The sequence below is a fragment of the Lutra lutra genome, chromosome 16 (genome assembly GCF_902655055.1).
Source record: "Lutra lutra chromosome 16, mLutLut1.2, whole genome shotgun sequence".
NCBI classification, from domain to species: domain Eukaryota; kingdom Metazoa; phylum Chordata; class Mammalia; order Carnivora; family Mustelidae; genus Lutra; species Lutra lutra.
The window spans coordinates 480662-502349 of record NC_062293.1 but is presented as its reverse complement, the minus strand read 5'-3'; the positions used below and the strand labels follow the sequence as shown (position 1 = coordinate 502349).

At 49.8% G+C, this 21688-nt stretch overlaps 1 protein-coding gene across 1 annotated transcript in view; it reads left to right on the top strand.

Annotated features, from left to right (window-relative positions):
• FOXK2 (forkhead box K2) overlaps positions 1-21688 on the top strand; it is a 70640-nt gene that overhangs the window by 41154 nt on the left and 7798 nt on the right. The window contains exons 2-8 of the mRNA XM_047706835.1: positions 4825-5019; positions 8146-8293; positions 10654-10800; positions 16645-16838; positions 17652-17827; positions 18800-19096; positions 19286-19495. Coding sequence (XP_047562791.1) covers positions 4825-5019; positions 8146-8293; positions 10654-10800; positions 16645-16838; positions 17652-17827; positions 18800-19096; positions 19286-19495 — 1367 coding nt within the window. The remainder of the gene's footprint in view (positions 1-4824; positions 5020-8145; positions 8294-10653; positions 10801-16644; positions 16839-17651; positions 17828-18799; positions 19097-19285; positions 19496-21688) is intronic.

Sequence of the window (21688 nt, the reverse complement as noted above, 5' to 3'; positions counted from 1 at the left end):
CCCTTCAGCCTTTCTTTAACTCCTGTGGCATTGACATTTTGTTTTAAAGATTTTATTAGTTTATATGACAGAGAGAGAGTGGGAGATCACAGGCAGGTGGGGGGGGTGGGGAGCAGGCTCCTTGCTGAGCAGAGAGCCCGATGCGGGGCTCGATCCCAGGACCCTGAGATCATGACCTGAGCCGAAGGCAGAGGCTTAACCCACTGAGCCACTCAGGTGCCCCGAGCATTGACATTTTTGAAGAGGACAGGCCAGTTATTATGTACGATGCCCCTCGATTTGGATTTGTCTAATGTTTTTCCTCCTGGTGAGATCGTGTTGGTTATTTTTAGCAAGAAGCCCAGAGGTGAGGTTGTGTGCACCCCACAGCAGGGGTGCTGCTGCAGTTACTCTGACTCCTCCTGGGGTGGTCTCCTCATCTGCAAGGCACCAACCAAGTTGGTGCTAGTGTGTGTGGGGGGGGGAATCACTGAATTAGGGAAAGCAACAAATTGCGAGGAGTTTTTAAAATTTCTGAAATACTCTTTAAAAACTTGAGTGATTCTAGAGTTAACCTAATAATGACTGATTTTCCTCCAGATGTGGGTTTTCTGTAGGCAGAAAAGGAGGACACTCCTGAGATTTTTCCAGCTCAGAGAGTATGTCTGAGTGAGTGGTCCACGGCACAGCAGAGAAGGATGTCAGGAGGCTCTGCAGACCTCATTATGAGAGCTTAGACTGAGGCCGCTAGTGTGGGGTCTCGTGTAAGAGTTCTCAGCCCAGGCGCCAACTACCGGAGAGTGAGTACAGAGAGGGATGGGTATGTGCGAGTCTGAATCCACGCTGAGATGGTAACATTTGTTCAAGTAAAAGAAACTTAATTTTTTATCAGGGTCCTTTACATGTGTTAGAAGCCATCAGCTGTTGTGTTGCTGCTGTCGGTTTTGATTGTGGTTCAAGATGTGCCACTTCTCAGTTCTCAGAGGTGCTCAGTACCCTCAGGTTGCTGTCCTGTGATTCACGCTTCTGGTCGTTTTCACTGAGAGATTTGTGATTCTGCAACCTGACTAGCTTGTCTTACAGTTCATTTCTTCATTTTTCCGTTTTCTCTGTTATTTTGTCATAATTGTCAGGGTTTTATACACAGTTGCATATTATATTGAGCTTCATTACAAATCTTTCAGGATCTATTTTATTTATTTATATATATGTGTGTGTATATATACACACATACATGTATATATGTATATATAAAATTTTATTTTTAAAGATTGAGTGTGCAACCAAGTGTGCATGCATGAGGCAGGGAGAAGGAGAGGGACAGAGAGTGTTTTAAGCAGTCTGCACGCCCAGCACAGAACCTGATGTGGGGCTCAATCCCAGGACCCTGAGATTATGACCTGAGCCATAATCAAGAATCAGTTGCTTAAGTGACTGAGTAGCCCAGGTGCCCCCAAAGTATTTTTAAAGAACACCTCATGTTAGGCGTTGTGATGGTAGGTGTGAGACATGGGCACTCACACCCTTGCCATAGCAGGAGAGTGGATCAGGGGCACAGATAGGATGGGCCTTCCAGCCCCGAAAGTCAGGCCACTTGGTTGTGGTGTTGGGTGGTTGAGGTGGTCCAAGGAGGTCCCCCTCACCTGGGTGCTTCACCTTCTTGCTACTATCATGTTTTGCTGCTCTTTTTAGTTTCATGAGGCAACTAATCAGAATTGTTCTGCTGTTTTTTACTTCTAGCTTAGAAAAGTCAAGCATCAGTCATTTACCTATCCTGCAAGAGAGTGAGGATCTCATAGCTAACTGACGTCCACAGAGAGCTTGAACACGGTTATAGTATATTTCCCTTTGAACACAGCCCACAGAGAGAAATCCCTTACGCCTGTAACATAGGCACCAGTGTAATCACAGCCCAGGTAAAGAAATAGGGCATTGTTAACATGGAAGTATAGAAAGCAGGACTGTGAACCCCTTGTCACATTATCAGTATTTTGCTAAATTTTTTTAAGATTTATCTATTCATTTGAGAGAAAGCTCATGTGAGGGGGGTTGCAGAGGGAGAGAGAGAGAATCTCAAGCAGACTCTCCACTGAGTGCAGGGCCTGGTGTGGGGCTAGATCCCATGAACCTGAGATCATGACCTGAGCTGAAATTGAGGTCGTTTCAATAAAGGGCCCCCCCTTTTTAAAAAGATTTTATTTATTTATTTGAGAGTGAGTAGGAAGAAGAAGGAGGGAGAATCTGAAGGAGACTCCACGCTGACCGTAGAGCCCAATGTGGGCTTGATCCCACGGCCCCGAAGATCATGACCTGAGTCGAGATCAAAAGTCAGATGCTCAACTGACTGCACCACCCGGGTGTCCGACAGATGGCGACAGACGGCTTTTTAATAATAACCCTCTCCGTTGAAGTATACTGTTTGTACAGAAAAGCACATGGACCGTACGTGTGTAACTTGATGAATTGTCGCAGAAACTCGCCATGTAATCAGCACCCAAATTTAAAAATAAAAAGTTACCAGGATGTCTGGGTGGTTTTTAAGTGTGTTTTGTGGCTTACACACACATGAAAAGAAGTTTCCTCTTAGATGAAACCAGAGATTTCACCATTTTCGCCTGTCAAGGGGGTGGGGTTGGTGGCAGCAGTGTCCATTGGTGGCTAGGATGGAAGTTTCACGGTCTGTTGGTCAGAGACTGTCAGCAGGTGGTCTGATAGCAGTTTGCCTCAACTTAGACACCCTGTGTGCGCTTGGAGTTTAAAGTTTCCTGACAGCACTGTGCCATGGAGACAACCAGGGGACAGGGTCAGTCATCACCTTTACTTGGAAACCTTGGGACTCAGATACAAAGGAAGGCTGTCCTTGATGGGGCAGTATCCTGTCCCTAAGGCAACACTCAGCTGATCCTGTGTGCATGGATGCTGGCGGGGGGGACACTCTGGAAAAGTACAAACTGAGGACCAGTGTGGAGGGTGTGGCCTTATTTTGTGAAATGCAGAGAGAAGCGATGGGAGATGTGTGTGCCCCATGGGGGAGGAAGTGCTCACCTTCCTGGAGTCCCCATCCGAGCTGTGCACCATGCTCTGCTGCTTCTGCATCACACGGACGGCGGCAGGTGTGTGTGCTTTTGATCTGCTGGAGGCTGGCCTCCTATACGTTCTCAGGGTGGTGGTGGGACAGACAGACGGACTGTAGGAAAGCAGGTGTTGATGTCTTAAGTTGGGCTGAAGGTGGTTTGTTTGTTTGTTTTTTAATACACATTTGAGTGTTTGCTAAATGTTATGTGAATTAATCACCAAGACACTTTAAGAGGGAGATGATGCCATCTCTGTTTTTGTTTTTTTTTTTAAAGATTTTATTTGTTTATTTGACAGAGAGATCACAAGTAGGCAGAGAGGCAGGCAGAGAGAGAGGGGGAAGCAGGCTCCCCGCCGAGCAGAGAGCCCGATGCGGGGCTCGATCCCAGGACCCTGAGATCATGACCTGAACTGAAGGCAGCGGCTTAACCCACTGAGCCACCCAGGCGCCCCACCATCTCTGTTTTGTGGGTGAGAAGACTGAGCCACAGAGAGGTAACTGCTCTGCCGGGTTGGAGGCCTGCACACTGGATGGTGGCACTCGCTCTCACAGCCTGTCCTTCATGGCGACGTGGGAATGATGATCTGTCTGAGGACAGGGCTCAGGCACTGTATGTGGGAGAGGAGGAGGAGAAGTCACCCTTCTGCAGTTGTCATATATGTGGTGCTAGAAATTAGTGGCCAGTGGGGTCTTAGTCACCTTCTTCTCTAAGCCTAGAGTTGATTCACATCTCACACTAGCAATAAAGAGGCAGCTGCAAGGCGTTTAACTGTGGTCTTCTCGCTGGTTTTAGTCCTGTGATCTGCTTGTTTTAATTACCTGTTTAATATATGAAGCTGGGCACTTTGTAATTCCACAGGTGTAAACTGGGGGTCCACTTCATACATCCGAGGGGTTCTTCTAAGCTCTGGCTGAGGGGTTTGGCCAGCAAGTGACAACTCTAGCCCTCAACTAGAGTGCTGGGAAGAGTCCCCTTGATGATGTCACCAGAAGTGGGAGGTACCTCTGCCCTCCATGCACGTGCTGGATCTTTCCATGGCAGACAGAGCTGACCACCAAGGTGGGTGCCCTGGGACGGGCGGAGAGGTCAGCCGACTGCCGTCACTTGGTCGTTTGTCCATTTATATACACACAGATCAGGCGCTATTTAACTGGTGTGAGATCAGGCAGCGACCAGGAGTCTGTGGCTATTTTTAAATTTTATTCTTTAAAGATGTTTGGCTTGCGGTACCTTTTTTTTTTTTTTTTTTTAATAAATATACTTCAGTTGTGTCAAGGCAGCTTTATTAAAGGTGAGCCAGAGTATTGAATTGTAAACCTTTTCTCCTGGAGTTTAATATTTCTGTCTTTTGTTTGTTTGCTCAGTAAAAGGTGATAGGATTCTTCAAAAGGAATGATTTTTCTTTCTTAATTAAGAAACCACCACAAAATTATGTTGTTTAATGACCCAAATAGACTTGTGTGTTTATTTTAAAAGGAGTAACGCAGATCAAATTACGTTTGAGGCTTTTTTCTACTTCTGTTGGGCTGGTGTAAGAACGTGTTCATTGACTAGTGTTTTAAAGTCATGAATGTCTCTTTGTGGTTTCACTCATTAAGCGAATCATAGCACATGGGGTGAGCTTGGAAGTGGGGTTCTCGATGGCTTCTCCACACAAGATGACGCTCTGGAGCATCAGGGACACTTGGGCTCTGTACCCTGCTGCAGGTGGGACGCCCCATCGTCCAGTCTGGCTCACTAGCGCTGACAGTTGGCTTTTCTTTTTTAGGTGCACGTTTAGGTTCCCGAGCACAAACATCAAGATCACGTTCACTGCCCTGTCCAGTGAGAAGAGGGAGAAGCAGGAGGCTCCTGAGTCCCTGGTGAAGCCTGTGCAGGCCCACATCTCGCCCCTGACCATCAACATTCCAGACACCATGGCCCACCTCATCAGTCCCCTTCCCTCCCCAACCGGAACCATCAGGTACAGCAGCTGATGTGGGCAGGGGTCACCACAGAGTCAGGGTGCGGGGCGTGCTTGTTGAGATGTCCACGACCACATCCTGATTTTCATTCCTCACCTCCTCCCTTGGGAAAAGTGCAAAAGCCGTCAGAATTCACAGGAAGGGGCAGGAGCACACAGCAGCGCCGCTCCCTTCCCAGGGTGGACACAAGGGAGGTGGGGAGGTTCACAGGCGCTGCACATGCCGTTCAGTTTTTGAACACGCTTTGCTCCCGGTTTCCGGCCTGTGAAACACTGTTCCCTCGTGTTCCTGGTCTTCCCTTACGGACTGACTGTGTTTGAGTGTCAGTTGAAGGGGCAGGTGATTAGCCATTTTGGTCTAAACTCTGAGATACGTTTTCATTTGCATTTTGAGTTTTTTTAATTTGCTGTAATTTCGAGTAAATTCTGATGACCTGTACTTTGGATTGATGAATTTGAGCACAGCAGAGCGACCGACTTGTGTTCCCCTCGATGTTCTAAGAGACACTGGGTGCGTCGGCCGCTTCAGGGCACACATGTGGTGCAGAAGCCAGAACCAGAGCACCGTGGTCAGGTTGTGCTGAGCGCTCAGAGGGCAGTAGCTGAGGCACAGGTCCAGAACAGCCGCTGGGCCCCGTGGACGTGTGTGCTTCGAGCAGGTTAGGCCGCCGCGTGTGGTTGAGTGGCGCTCTGCTGTGAGGCGGGGCGGAGCTCGCGTGCGCCAGGCTTCCGGGTGCTGTTGGCGCTCAGGAGAGGGGCGTAGTGATCTTAGCTGTGAGTGATGGAAACGGGGGTGCATAGCGAGCACCGTGCTGCTCTGTCGATCTGGCTCCTGCCGTCCAGGTCTGTCCAGGGCCCGGCTAGGAGGCGGGGGTGGGCTGTGCTTTGTCTCGTCTGTCCAGGCTGACGCTGTGTGTGGCAGGGCCAGGGAGGGCACACGGAGAGCTGGCGACTCTGGCTTACTCCTTGCGGCTGAACGCTTCTGTTTCCTATCTCAAAAACCAGCATCAGCAGTAGGCCTTCTGGAGATGACTGTGTGTCGGGTGTGTTCGTAAGCGGAGGGAGTGACGAGTGGACGGGCTGCCGCTCCTGCGGCCCCAGGCCTGGTGTCTTGCGTGGCAGCGGCTGTTGGCCTCAGGCCCCTCCCTCCTCTGTCTCCTCCTGCAGCCGCTCTGCTGTAGCCGCTGCCCCTGTCTCCCCACTTGGTTGAATTCGTCTGCACATGACTGTGTGGTCCAAGTAGCCACTGTGTCCGTGGAGAGGCAGCAGCCAGCAACCGCCTGGCCACACTGTTGTTCAGCACGGGGTGAAAGTACGCAGAATTCAGAGGACCAGGAGCAAGCCCTGTGTGCCCCCTTGGGAGGGCAGCCCACAGCGGGCGCAGCAGCCTTGGAGGCAACTTACTGGACAGGTGGTGTAGACATGGCAGGCTGTGGGGAGCAGCTCCTGACCCAGCCTCTCCTCACCTTCTGCTCTGTCTTCCTCTCGTTTTCCTTGCGCGTCTCTCCTCCCGCTCCCGTCCCTCACGCTGTGGCCAGCGTTGATCCGGGTCGTGCCCTCACCGGGCAGGACAGCAGCGTGGGAGCCTGGCTGCGGACGGCTTATGGGCAGAGTGCACTTGCCTTTTCCAGACCCAGCGTCCAGCCCCATAGGGCCACTCACCTTCCCCACGTCAGCACTGCTCACATGGTACCGGTCTTTAAGACGGTGAAGTGTGGGTTCCGTGCGGTCCTGCTGCTCCTCTCCCCCGTCCTCTGAGCGTGGTTCCTGGCCTGAAGTAAACCCCCGTCTGGGGAGTGCGGGTCTTGGTCCTGCTTGTTCCTGGCAGAGCGGCTGGGCCAAGAGCACGTTGCCCCCTTCCCTTCCCTCTCCTCCCCTACTTTCAGCTCAGGTTTTTGGAGGTAACTCCTGTTTCTTAGGTATTTTTTCCAGAAATTTTCTGTGTATTCATAGTACTTGTCTTTTCCTCCAAACACGGCTCCTCCGGTCCAACCGCACGTACTGTTGCATACCTCGATGGGTTTCTGAGGCTCTCCCTCCTTGGCGTCCTTCCGCTGCCGTGGCTCATTCTCTATTAAAGTCTGATCCTGCATAGAGAAGGGAGCAGAAGCGCAAATGTGTGGTTTGGGGAGTCACCGCAGATGAGTGTGGATGGTCTTCAATTATCACCGAGATCAAGAAGCAGCACCCTAGCCCTGCCTCGTGAAAAACAGCGCACGTGTTTCCAAGTGGGTCACTTGGGTGTCTGGCTGGCTCAGCCGATGAAACGCTCCACTCTTGATCTTGGAGTTGTGTGTTCCGGCCCCATGTTGGGGGTAGAGTTTGCTTTAAAAATAAATGAATAGGGGCGCCTGGGTGGCTCAGTTGGTTAAGCAACTGCCTTCGGCTCAGGTCATGATCCTGGAGTCCCGGGATGAGTCCTGCGTCGGGCTCCGAGCTCCACGGGGAGTCTGCTTCCTCCCTCTGACCTTCTCCTCTCATGCTGTCTCTCACTGTCTCTCTCAAATAAATAAAATCTTTAATACATACATACATACATAATTGGGAAAAGGAAAAATAGGTTCCTGTTTCTGTGTTTGGGGTGTGTTGTGCCCAACTGACCTGACACATGTAGTCCAGGCCCTCATGCCACCTGGGTCGGTGTCCATGGCCTCATCCCCTCTCTGTGCTGCCTGTGCTTGGCCTGGCCACCTTCCTCTCTCTCCAGACTGTCCCTGACCTTTCTGGTGTAGCTGGAGGCCATGTCCTTGGTGGGGAGGGAGTCAGCGGATCATGTGCTCTATGTCCCTTTGCCAGCCTGGAACCCTGGGGCCATCACCAAAAAAAAGTCGGTTCTGTGTTCTTGGTAAGTTCCAGAGCCATCCTAAGCCTCCGTTTCCTCACTGGTGAAACAGGTGGGCCACCACCCCCTTTGAGAGTTTGTTTTCTGATTATGTAAAATAACAGATGTGAAGTAGATACCTGATTTCCCTGTGTTTCCTGGAGTGATCCTAAACTTCACAGAGAACCCGTGAGGCCATGCTGATATGCTCCCACTTTGTACTTGAAATCAGAATGGGTCATGGAAGCGCAGTGTGACATATGTTCTATAATAGACTGATAGCAGTGACCTTTTCCCGTCCACAGTGCTGCAAACTCCTGCCCATCGAGCCCCCGGGGAGCAGGGTCTTCTGGGTACAAAATGGGCCGTGTGATACCAGCTGACCTCAACTTAATGGCCGACAGCTCGCAGCCAGAAAATGAAAAAGAAGCTTCTGGCGGAGACAGCCCAAAGGTAAATGTTTAACAGCCTTGAAACAGAACCCGGGGCCATCACGCAGCCAGCTGTCCTCACTTCATTGTCTGCAGGTCTGCGAGCATCCCCACGAGGGCTTTTGAGAAGTGCACGTCAGAGTGGGTGCACGCCTGGTTGTGGGCCCTCCCTTTGGAGCATATTCTTAGGGTGGAGGTTTTGAGTTCTTTTGGTCACTCAGCACTAGGCGCTCCCCAGTGGCAGCTGTGGGCCCAGGTGCTGGGAGCCGAGCTGGTGGAGGACAGGAGAATCTTGCGGTCCTCACAAGGTGATGTGCACTGTGTCCCAGGAAACTGTTCCTGGGGTTTCATCCTGCCGCCACAGACACGGAAGATTGTGCGTGCACTTGTGTCTGAGTGCACGTGTGCACAGAACACACGTTTTTGGGATGGTCCACACTGTGTCCGTGCATGTTTTTATTCTTTGACGCAGTAATGCCCCTTCTAGGACTGTGTCTAAAGGAAATGGCAAAAATCTCAAACATAAGTTTATATAAAATAGAAAATTGGAAGCAGCCTGAATGCCCCATAAGAGAAGTTCGATCAAGCAGGGGACTGTCATGCAGCGTGGCTGCTGGTGTGGAAGAGTCCTGGGCACAATGCTGAATGAGAGACATAAGCAATGCACAGTATTATTTGAACAACCTACATATAAAGTGTCACGTGTTTGCGCAGTGGAACGTGGCACGGGCCTGGGATGGATGCGCCGCAGCCTGTCCCCTACAGCCAGGAGCCTCGTACGTGAGGGGTGCTGGGTAGGGGAGGCAGGCACAGAGAGGCACTCTATGTATGATTCCGTTGTGTCCATTTGCCTGTTTAAAATCAGAACTAAATTGTGTTTTTTCAGGATGCATTCTGAGATGATAAAACTTCTAATTAATCACAGTGAGATTATGATTACTATAAAATGTCAGGAGTAACAGTAGAAACTGTGGGCTCAGGGGGCATAGGGAAGATTCTGGAATGTGGGCTGTGTTCTCCTTTGACCTAGTGTTGGTTGTACTGACATTCACTTTATAAAAATTTGTTTTTAGCTTATAAAGATGTATTATGGACTTTCCTATCTGTGTTACATTTTTCAATAAAAAAAGTTCTTAGGAGCATAAAGAAGAAGGGTAACAAGGAGACGCACTGAATGGCATAGAGCAGTGAAGTGAGGAGGGCTTCGTTCTCTCTTTCTGGTCCCTGGGGGGGGGGTCCTCCAATGATGCTGGTCTGCCTGGCCCTTTTGAGTAACTCAGAGTGTGTCCACTCAGGAGAGAAGGGGTAGAGCCCAGCCTAAGTGCTCAGGAAATACTAGTTATTTAAAAGTCGGATCCTGGGGCTATAGATGATTCCGTCTTTCTGTGTGGAACAGGCCCCCCACTGCTGGCTCTCAGGACGGAGCGTGCCCTGGGCAGTTGCAGCCCATGCTCCTCTCCTTGGCAGGTCTGTCTTCCTGCCTCGTCTGTCAGTCCTCTGCTTATCTCTTCTTTTACTCTGTTTGTGTTTATTCCCAAACAGTGTCTAAATCGCTCCTTTTTAAACCTCATGTAACAAGTATTTTCTTGAATATATTCTTTTGCAGCTTCCCGTTTGCATTCACTGTTGTGCTTCGTGGTTCATTTAAGTTGGTTCGTACATTTTCCCGTTCACAACCAGGGGTGTACCCTCTCCACAGTTGGCTTATTATTACGCACATGTATGTGGGGTTCTGAGTTGTTACAGTGATAAGGAGCCGCTTGTGGCCCGGAGTGTGCCGGGAGCAGGGCTGTCCGTGTTCTGCAGCGCGCACAGCAGCCCTGCGTGCCTGAGACCCCAGGGTCGGAGCCCAGCGTTTGGTATATGGTGCTCCCCTCTGTGGGGCTTCCTAATGTGAGGAGCTTCTCAGTTGATGGGACAGGGTGGTTCTGAGTGGTTGTCACTTTGGCCCTTGTGTGCATGAGGACCCAGCAGGGCCTAGGAGAGAGTACCAGCTCCCTCCTCCCCGAGCCATCCCAGCCGTTCCCTTGGTTGCTAGATCCATGTGACGGGCCTCTGGCCGTGATTTGACATGTGTTGCCCTGGACTCTGCTGAGGTTAAGTAGCTTTTTTCTTTTCCTTATGTTTTTCGTTTTTTGCTGTGTGGAGTTTCTCCTTATGTGATTTTCGTATTCATTTTTATGCTGCTTGTACACTTTTCCATTTGCTTCCTATAAACTTTCCAAATGCTTTTCAGTCAGATTATATTATTTTCATAGTAAGGAGAACTAAGCATTTCGTAGGAACACTTAAAAACACCAACAGTTCTGAATTTTAGTAAATTTAGTAAAAATTTTGATAACTTCAGTAATCTCTCTTTTTTCTTTTTTAACTTAAATACAGGATGATTCAAAGCCACCTTATTCCTATGCACAATTAATCGTACAAGCAATTACGATGGCTCCTGATAAGCAACTTACTCTAAATGGAATTTATACTCACATCACTAAAAATTACCCCTACTACAGGACAGCGGACAAGGGCTGGCAGGTAAATCCGTTTCGGTTTGTTATGAAATCTAACTGTGACATGTCAGTAGATGCTGATTGACAACTGAGAGGACACTTAAGCTGCTTTCCGTACCATGGGCACAGGGCAATGGTAGAGTGAGGTGAGGGAGACCCTCTTTGGCTCAGGGAGGAGGAAGTGTTGAAGGCCACTGTCCCCATGCTCTGGTCTTCATGCAGAGCGGAAGGAATAGTGGCTTTAGAAGCAGACCTCAGCCTATAGTTTTTATGGTCACTGTCCCCACAGATGGGAAAACGTGGATTATTTGAAAGGTTTCCCTTTAACCACTGCAGTTAACTCCCTGTGTCTGAAGTACAGGAAAGTTAAAAACCCAGCCCGTCCTGCACTTAGGCTTTCTTCTCTCTTCCTTATCTGCATCTGCTGGCATACTTAGCTTCTTGAAGTCTACACAGAGATGGTTTTCAGACTGATCAAGGAACCCTTTCTTCAAAAGACATTCTCCCATTGGGCCATACATGACACAGATAACTGTGGTGCTGCCCTGTGTGAATTGGGGAACCCGCCCACTTGTGCACCGTGCTTTCAGATTATTCCTGGGGTGTCTGGAACCTGGGCCTTCTCAGAGCACCTATGAAAAATCAGTACATACTTCCTTGTTCAGCTTTTTAATTTAATTTAGTTTTTAAACTTCGACACTGTAGTTTTTTTTTTCTTCTGTGTGTCTGTGTTCTCTGTGTCTGCTTAGTGGACATAACAGTAGGACATCTCTAATTCAGACAATATGGGAAAGGCAAATCTGAAATACAGAGTATTAAAAGTATAATGAAAGAAGAAACATATATTTGTAATTCTTGAATTCATTTAGGTCACAAGGAATGGCAACAGTCTTCCTTTCGGCTTACTGAGTCAATGATCCTTTGAGAAATGTGTCTGGTGAGCCATAACCCTAACCTAGCGATGGGGTGGGAGGAGCCATTTTCTGTTTAATGAGGGCAAAACCTTTTTCTTCCTCCTGTAGACATAAAACATGTTATAATAATAAAATCCACCAGCCAAACCCTGAATTTTTCCTTTGTAAGGGGCCTTTAGTCATATAAGGGTCTTTGATTGTGGAAGGTACAAAGTGAGACGCAGCTTCCCCTCCTAGCCTGGGACATCTGCTCCCCTCCGGGCACCCAGTGCACAGCTAGGTGCATTTCTTCATTGGCCATGAGGGAAATGCTGGGTGTGGAGAACACGTCCATACCAGCTACGTGACAGGTTTCTCAGCACATTGGACAAGAAATCCCGGTGATACTGACTTATTTTAATCTAGAACAGTGAGGTTGTGCTTCAGAGAAAATGTAAAACAAAGGAAGCAGAACCAGATGATAATCTGTGTCCGTGTCTGGTGATTGCACCTGGAACAAAGCCCCCTGCATGTGGGCAGGTGAGGTCTCAGCATGCCCATCAGGAGTGTGGTAGGGTTTTATTCAGCTCATTGTGTGCAGGATTCTGGTGATTGGAAACATCAGTTAGCTGGGCTTAGTGGGCGTGAGTATTCCTAAAAAGCCTGACCCAACTCTGAATGATCCCTTCCCACTGTGTTCCCTAACATTCGTTTATGTGGCAGCTGCTTCCGGGCGTCATGTGGTTTTCTGGCCGAAGGACAAGGGCCAGCTCTCGGGGGTGGCCTCCTCCTGGCTTCCGTCTTGTGGGGAGTTAGTTGGGTCAGGTGCGGTCTCCACGTGCAGTGATTGCTCCTGGCTGCTGGAAGGGACTTCGTAGGAGCCTGAGAGCAGAGGGAATATACAGAAGTGCCGCACGGCAGACACCCTCTCTGTTCAGCTGTCACTAACGTTTTCACTGTACCGTCGTCTTCTCTGTCTGGTCCATACGGGTGATTCTGTGTGCCGCTTGTCCGTGTTAGGCCGCTCCTGAGACATTTCCCACCTCCTGGCTCCAGCATTTTAGCAGGAAAGGGATTTCCTGCTGCACTCCTCCCTTTAATTTGGACATGCACTCAGTTTCTTTCTGTCCTCCGAGGTCCTTAGCTGTCCCCAGTCCTGACCCACATGTGTCCTTTTTCTGTCATGAGAATTTTCTGAGGTGCCCTTCCCAAAGTGACCGTGCTTTTAAGGTCTGTATGTATGAGACCTTATTCCCATTTCCTCACTCTTGGCTTAAAACAAAAAAGCCTTTCTGTTTTTCCAACCTTGTTTCATGAAAGAGCCAGGTTCATTTTCTTTGCTAGATTTTCTTTACACAGAGAGTAGGGGCAAGACTGTCACCTAAAACAGCCTCTTTTTATTTTTATTTATTTTTTAAAAGATTATTTATTTATTTATTTATTTGACAGAGATCACAAGCAGGCAGAAAGGCAGAGAGGTGGCGGGGAGCAGGCCCCCCGCTGAGCAGAGAGCCCAATGCGGGGCTCGATCCCAGGACCCTGAGACCATGACCTGAGCTGAAGGCAGAGGCTTAACACTGAGCCACCCAGGCGCCCCTAAAACAGCCTGTTTTTAAAATGTGGGTTTCCAGGGGCTCCTGGATGGTTCGGTTAAGCGTCCATCTCCTAACTGGTTTCGGTTCAGGTCATGATCTCAGGGTTGTGGGATCAGACCCTGTGTTGGACTCTGTGCTTAGTGGGGCATCTGCTTGGGGTTCTTGCTCCCTCTGCCTCTCCCCCCAGCTCATGCTTGCTTGCTCTCTCTAAAATAAAGGAATGAGTGAATAAATAAATAAATAAATATTTTGAAGATTTATTTGATACACAGCGAGAGAGGGAACATAAGCAGGGGGAGTGGGAGAGGGAGAAGCAGACCCCTTGCTGAGCAGGGAGCCCAGTGCGGGGCTCGATCCCAACCCTGGGATCAGGACCCAAGCCGCAGGCAGAGGCATAACATCTGAGTTCCTGAGAGACGTGTGTTGATGCTCCCAGCACGCCTGTTCTGAGCACCCGATGGGAGGCCGGAGCTCCCTTTCAGACTGACTTCTGGTAGTTTGCGTTGTCTACCCATGGCACAGCTTTCTGATTGGTCTAGAGGAAACTCTAGGGTAAGACAAGGTCTGTGTCTGGAAAGATGGAATATTTCTTTCCTTTGGTTGCATATTTATGCCAGAAAGTATTCTTATGATTTATAATTATAATTTTACCCAGCCCAGATGTGAGGTATTTGTTATGACTAGGAGATTTGAATTTTGGGCCTCTAGGCCTCTGAAAGGGAAACAGAGGGAGTGCTGTGGGCTCACTTCATTCTGCTCATTGAACTCTCCTTCTGGAAGGTACTTTGCATGTTTCCTTCTCATCAGTTTCTTTACGAGTCGTCAGTAGAGCACTCACTGTGACTGGGACAAGCAGAAACCAGGCGTGCAGGCCTGCAGGCGTGCTGGAGGTGTTCATGGAGGATGGTGACCCGCTCTGCGTCTTTACCCTGGGTCTGGGTCTGCTGAGGGGACAGCAGGGAGGAGGGGCTGGCACTCAGGGAGGGTGGGTTCTGGGAAGCAGCCTCGGGTAGGGGAGGATTTGGGGGGAAGAGAATGTGTTCACTATTGCGGATCCTTTTCTTCATAGTTTGTTTTAAAGAATAATAAGCTGCCTTTTGTCTGCATATGGTAATTCCTGAATCATTAGAGTCTGAGTCCGTGTGATTTTAGTGTATGTAGCTTGACTTGATCAAATTATAAAGGCCTTATTAAATTACCTTAGAAATAGAGTTACTCTGGTCTGTGTCTGCATTAGATAGCTCTTACTACTTACGCATGTTTTCTAGTCTTGTCGATTAGAAAATCACAGCCTCTTTGTTCTGTGGTTTTGTTGGGAATGGAGAGGAGGTTAGACCCTGTTGTGATGGTGTCTGGTAGGTTCTGTCCCATTTTCTGGACAGAAAATACCAGCTCCTTCCAGGAACTTGGGTACAGCTTGTCAGTGGCATGAGGGTCATGGAACTGCATGTTCTCCTTTACCAGGGGGAAGAAATACTAGTGCCCCAGTCCCCTGGCGGGGGCACTTCCTGCCTCCAGACTCCCCCTATGCTCATTTCCCTTTTTCCTCCTAGCAACACGCACGTTACAGTATTAATGGCCTTCATTTGGGGCTCCTCACCTCCCACGTTCTTTACTGCGGCTCGGCGGCCAGTTCTGAGGCCCCCTTGACCCTCCCTGGGCAGCCGTAGAGACTGTCTTGTTCGCAGGGAGAGGGCCCTGTAGTGTCATGGTCTAGGTCTGCTTTTCTCAACCCACAGCCGTGGAGTCTACCCTCTTTCCCCTCCAGACACTGAAATATCTGCACGTGTTCAGGGGAGGGTTGTCTCTCTGGTGGAGGTACTGGTAACAGTTCGATTTCCGGAGGATTAATAGAAAGGCATTAGTGCTTGTTAGCTAAACCCTGTAATAGGACATCACAGTAAGGATCTGTGGTTTTAAGACACTCTAACTCTCGGGGCGCCTGGGTGGCTCAGTGGGTTAAAGCCTCTGCCTTCGGCTCGGGTCATGATCTCAGGGTCCTGGGATCGAGCCCCACATCGGGCTCTCTGCTCTGCGGAGAGCCTGCTTCCCTCTCTCTCTGCCTGCCGCTCTGCCTACTTGTGATCTTTGCCTGTCAAATAAATAAATAAAAGCTTTAAAAAAAAAAAAAAAGACACTCTAACTCTCGCAGGACGTGTTTGTGTGTGAGCAGTTTCACAAAAGGCAGACACAGCGCTGCCTGCGCCTCTGTTGGCCGCAAGGCGTCTGGCGCCCACAGGCTCCCGTGGTCTTCACCGCAGCCCGCGACTGGGGGGGGCACTTGAGCAATCCCTGAGATGGGCTGTAGAGAAGAATTTGATGCATTTTGATTTTCTGAGCCGCCTCTGGCAGTTCATCATCTCAGGCTGTGGCTGACAGTTCTGTTAGAAGGCTCATTGGGGGGAATGTGGAAGTGACTTTTCGAGAGCCCAGAATTTTATTGTGAGTCACCACCATTTTGAAACTTCACTAGTTTAATTTTTTAACTTTAAATTTTAATCATTAGTGTAAACACATGAAAAGATGTGGCTGCATGACTTTCCTCCTGCTGTTCCTGACTTTCTGGAAGGCTCAGGATCGGGTGTGCCACCAGGAGTTACTCAGGTTGCAGTGGGGGCTTTCCTGAAACTGTCTGTGAACTGTGAGCCCAGCTAGCTTTTTGTAATAGAAGGAATAGAGGAGGGGTTGAGAGAGAAATTTTCTGTATGTGCCTCACTAGATGATTTTGTGGATCAAATTTTAAAAACATACATGGAAGCGTTTTGGAAATTGCCGTTACCGGAAGATGTGTTCGTGATACTTCCCAACCTTTCGCTCATTTTTCTCTTCTGCTGGTTTGCTGAATACTCGATACTGGATTAATTGATTTTAGACGGCTCTGACAGATTCCTATAAGCTAATTTTGTGCTCAAAAAGTATTTTAAAGGATTGGTTGACTTTGGCTCTGTTTGTCTCTAAGCAGGGAGAGGCCCACAGGAAAGGTCAGATGACGACAGTGATAATCCTTGGCTTCCCACCTGGAAAACAAATGGAAGTTGACATTTTTCCTGGTGGAAATTGCCTCCTTCCCTGTGGTGTCGATTTCCCACCCTTCCTTGTTCCCCAGGTCCCCTCCTTGCCCCCTGGTGTCCACCCTGCCACCCCGTTCCCAGAGCCGTGTATCAGCCTCCGGCCCCCTCTGGCAGAAGGGTCGCACCCCAAGCCCCTCTTCACTCAGGGAGAAGGACTGGTTCCTCCAGCACAGAGCTGCCTTAAAGTTGTCTGCCCTCTGCAAGGGGCTGAGTGCTAGGTTTCTGCTTTGCAGGGCACTAAAACTGGGGCACATTTTGATTTCTCAGCAAAGAAATATATGAATTCTACGTATTTTTTTATGTTTCATAGAATTCAATTCGCCACAATCTCTCTCTGAATCGTTATTTCATCAAAGTACCACGTTCCCAGGAAGAACCAGGCAAAGGCTCATTCTGGAGGATAGACCCTGCTTCTGAAAGCAAATTAATAGAGCAGGCTTTTAGGAAAAGACGGCCTAGGGGCGTGCCTTGCTTTAGAACCCCTCTGGGACCGCTCTCCTCTAGGTAAGGAAAAAAGACAATCAAGAAAGACCTCACTTACTGGTCAGTGAATTTACCTTCCATGTATTGGTCAATTTTCCTTTTGCAAGTGAGGGAACTGCTAAATGCGTTATGATTAAATGTCTGGGGCGGGGATTTGAAGAGACGTGTTGGACGCTGCCCGTGGACTTTCTCTTAATAGTGTCCGAATCAGCTCAGACTGTCGACGGAGTTTTCCTTACACTCTGGTCCCGTGTTGCCGTTGTGGCTTCATCGGACTCACGATGTGTCGTGTCCGACGAGCAGCCGGTGTTCCTTCCCGTTGGCTTGTGAACAGCTCTTGAAAGCCGCATTTTAGCTGCTTAAACTCAAGACTGACTTATAAAATGTTAATTGCCTGATTTTCAAGTAATACATTATTAGCTTATAGATACTCTGTTTTTAAACAAAAAAAGAAAGAAAGAAGGAAAGAAAGAAATGGTCTTGGTGTAAGTCTTAGGCCCCTGCCTGCAAGCACACGGCCCGCTCCTGCTGACGGTGGACAGGAGCTGCTTCGAGAGCGCAGCTGGTCCTGCTCTGTGGCGGTGCGGCCTGTGCTGGGCCCGGAGCCGTGGTGGCCCAGCCCTGGCACACGGGCCGTCACAACTGAGTGAGTCTCGCTGGGGATCCCTCTTGGGTCACGGGCATTCACACGGAAAGTAGGACATATAGAGCTGTAGTCGGTTGGCAGGAGACAGATGACAGACACCCTTTTTTCAGAATGCACTTTATTGAAACAAGGCCGCTTAATGAGTGCTTTACCTGTAAAACCCCACTGTCTTCTTTTTGGTGATCCAGAAGTGCCCCAGCCTCTCCCAATCACGCTGGAGTGCTGTCTGCCCACTCCAGTGGTGCCCAGACCCCCGAGAGCCTGTCGAGGGAAGGTTCGCCGGCCCCCCTGGAGCCTGAGCCCAGCGCCTCACAGCCCAAACTGGCCGTCATCCAGGAGGCACGGTTTGCCCAGAGTGCACCAGGTGAGATGTGCAGAGACGGAGCGGGCGCAGTGGTGGTGGAGGGGGTCAGAGAGGCAGGGGCGCCAGGCTCCTCGGAGGGGACGCAGCAGAGGCCTTGGCTCCTTTGTACCTGGTGCTTTCTGCGGAGGGTCTCACGGTAAGTGCTGAAAAGCGAATAGCACGGTGAGTGTTTAGAAATCAGTGAACATTGTTTTATGTAAATAGCTGTGTAGATGCCTGAGATAGTTCAGAATTAATCTGTTTCTTAGTTGCTTCATCATTTGAAAATTAGGGAAAAATCCCCCACCCAAAGAAATAACACAGATTAGACAAACCGGACACCAACTGGCAGGGGAAACTCTTCACTTAATGAATGGTGAGCATTTCGGAGTAAAAATGTGTATTCTGGAGAATTAAAAACAAAAACGCACGCACGAAAAGACATGGCATGGAATGGGCGAACTAATTCTGTTCGGGTTCCTGTGATTGGCAAGATGCTTGTTTTGATACGGTGGGATTCCTGGCCGCGCTGGCGACATGTCAGCTGTGGCTTTTCCTTTCTTCTGTGCCCAAACCAGCAGAAGCAGAGGTTGGTCGGTGGAGCTTGTAAGTGTGTCTGGACTTTGAGGTTCCCTCGCACCCACTGTGAGATAAAGACTTTGATCCTGGGGGAGCATGGCCCCTTTGTCCGAACCCCAGTAGGCAGCTTCTTCCCATATACCGTGTCGACGTTTTCTCTCGTGAGGAAAGATCCGTGGGAAGAGGTCGTGAGACCTGAGTAGAGAGCGGGAATTGCACTTTTGCCATTACCTCCACGAATGAGATCTCTCCACTGAAACACTCCGTTCCTCCCACCGTCGTGACTTGAGCGTCACAAGGTGAAAGGCGGCACGTTTTGTGTTGTGAGTGGGTGCTGGTGCTTGGTCGGCTCTGGGATACGCCTGGAGGGGCGCGGGCGACGGCACCTCACCCCTGTGTCCTCATCCCCCACAGGCTCGCCTCTGTCTAGTCAGCCTGTTCTGATCGCCGTGCAGCGACAGCTGCCACCGACGATCAAGCCCGTCACCTACACGGTCGCCGCTCCCGTGACCACCTCAACCTCCCAGCAGCCTGTTGTGCAGACCGTGCACGTTGTCCACCAGATCCCTGCGGTGTCCGTCACCAGCGTGGCCGGCCTGGCCCCGGCGAGCACGTACACTGTCGCTGGCCAGGCCGTGGTCGCTCAGGCAGCCATGCTGGCCCCTCCTCAGGCAGAGCTGCAAGAGAATGGCGATCACAAGGAAGTCAAAGGTGAGCCGCAGAAGCAGTGGCTACAGGTGGTTTCTCAGGCCCTGAGACGCCCACAGACTTGTTTGCTCAGACTCCCTTCCTCAGCACGTGAGGTCTTACATGGGTTTGCCGGCCACCTGGTGAGATTTCTGGAAGCTTTCCAGTCATATCAGTTGGTATCATTTCTTTGCCTCTCTTTTTAAATTTCAGTGAAAGTGGAACCTATTCCTGCGATTAGCCATGCCACACTGGGCGCTGCCGGCCGGGTCATTCAGACGCCACAGACCAGCCCTGTCCAGACGGTTACCATAGTGCAGCAGGCGTCTCTGGGTCAGCACCAGCTGCCCATAAAAACTGTAACACAAAATGGGACTCACGTGGTGCCAGTCCCTGCCGCCGTCCACGGCCAGGTGAACAATGGTAAGCACTGTCCTCCATGGCTAATAGGGTCCAAATATCAAGAGCAAAGGTCCTTTGCTCTCCTTTTTATGAACAGCACTGTTCTTTCTTTTGGTTCCAACTGTTACAATTTTAATTTTTGTCTGAGGACATGTTTGCATTTCTAAACCATAGGAAATCCTTTTGTTTAAGATTTTATTTGTCAGAGCACAAGCAGGGGGAGCAGCAGAGGGAGAAGCAGGCTCCCCACTGAGCGGGGAGCCCGACACAGGGCTCGATCCCAGGACCCTTAGGATCATGACCTGAGCCGAAGACAGAAGCTTAACTAAGCCACTGAGGTGTCCCTAAGCTATAGGAAACCTAGTAGTGCTGTAGGATACCTGCTGAGTGGTTGTGGGTGTCCGTTCTCACGGATCCCCCTGGAGGACCTGTTTGAGCTCAGTGTTCCTATAAATACCTAGAGGGAAATACTCCTGCCTCGCTGTGTGTAGACTCCTGGGTGTGGTCTGCAGGTAACAAGAGGTTTGGGTACTGGTACCCACCTGCTGAAGTGCCCCCCGGGTGTGTATGTGGTATGCCTGAGTGTGTCTGACAGAAGCCAAGAGTCCTGCTGTTCTGTGCACATAGCTCTCCACGAATGCTCTGACATCAATGAGTGGAGAAGATAGGACAGGCCAGGGGAGCTTGGATTTTAAATGAGGGCCCAGGGAACTCCCTTGGCCGGACTTGTGGAGCCAGGTGAAGGGTGGGAATCCCGTGTCCTTACTGCTGCTGCGGTTTCAGCCGCGGGTCCTCGCCCAGGCACGTGCAGCGCGCTGTCCAGTAGGACTCAGCAGCGGCCTGCAGGACCTCAAGCAGTAGGGTCAGGCCGCTGGCCAAAAGCAGCTCTCTGTGCCCACGGACAGTTGCTTCGAGAGAGGGCAGGGAACAGAAGTCTTCATTGTGTCAACCTCCCACTCCTTACTGAGCTGTTAAGGAACGATGGAGACCTGCATTTACCTCGTGGGGTTCAGACTCTAACGGCCTCACCCCAGATGCAATGGAGGGACAAGATCTGGAACCTTTGTTGAGCGTTCTTTGTTTTTAAATGATTAGCACATGCCAGTCTGTGGACAGATGGAGAAATTTGCAAAGTTCCCCATTTAAAATGCTTTCTTCTCAGGCTCCGTGTCTCTCAAGGGTTAAGAGTTGGTCGGGTCTTGCTCTTTTCTCTCTGAATAAGTTCGTCATTGTGGCTGGTCTTGATGGAGCAAATCTGTCGGGTCCTGGGTGTGGCTGGAAGCAGGTGGCGTTGGGAGGTGGATGGGTCGGTCCTCTTCTGGTTTGAGTCCTGCTCAGCGTGAAGCTGTGGGTGCTGGTGCTTCCCAGGCGTCATGTGCCCCAGAGTCCCTCACAGATTCCCTCTCAGAGTCCCTGAATGAGCAGGTGTGGCCTGGGGGCCCAAGAATGTGCATTTCTGACGCAGTCCAGGTTGTCCGAGAACCACTAGTGCCAGTCAGGAGCCTCTTAGGTCGGCCTCTCTGCTCGAAGGAGTTGGAAAAACTGTATCCCTTTCACATGTGTAAGTTGGCATCTAAAATTTTTCTTTACAAATTTAATAAGGGTTAAGTTGTCCACTATTAAAAATATTGATGTTTGAGAATAAAAATTTTACACTGTTTTCTTAAATGTGCTGCTGGTTCTGAATCCTGCCCTGACTTGATACCTACTGTCATCTCAGGACATACCAACACCCAGACGGGCCTTCCTGCCCTTGTCGCTGTGTCCCACACCCTCACGGATCTTGGACAAACGCCAAATACTTTATGCTTGAATGTGGTTGATTGAGCCCATTTTTTACCCTGCAGCAAGAGAATGCAGAAATGTTAAGGGTTTCATTGTGACTGTAAGGGTTGATTTATCAGGTGTTATTACTACAGTCGATCAAAACCAAAAATATGAGGGCACCTGGGTGATGCAGCCGGTTAAGTGTCCGACTCTTGGTTTCAGCTCAGGTCGTGATCTCAGGCCAGAGAGCCCATGTCGGGCTCTGCGCTCAGTGTGGAGTCTGTTTGAGATGCCCCCCCCACCCTTCCTGCTCACGCACACTCTTTCTCTAAAATAAACAAATCTTGGGGGAAGAAAAACAAAAAATACAATTCTTATAAAACAAACTAAAATTGTATTAAAGATGAATTTCTCAATCTCAGGGCTTTAAAGAAAGCCCCACAGTCA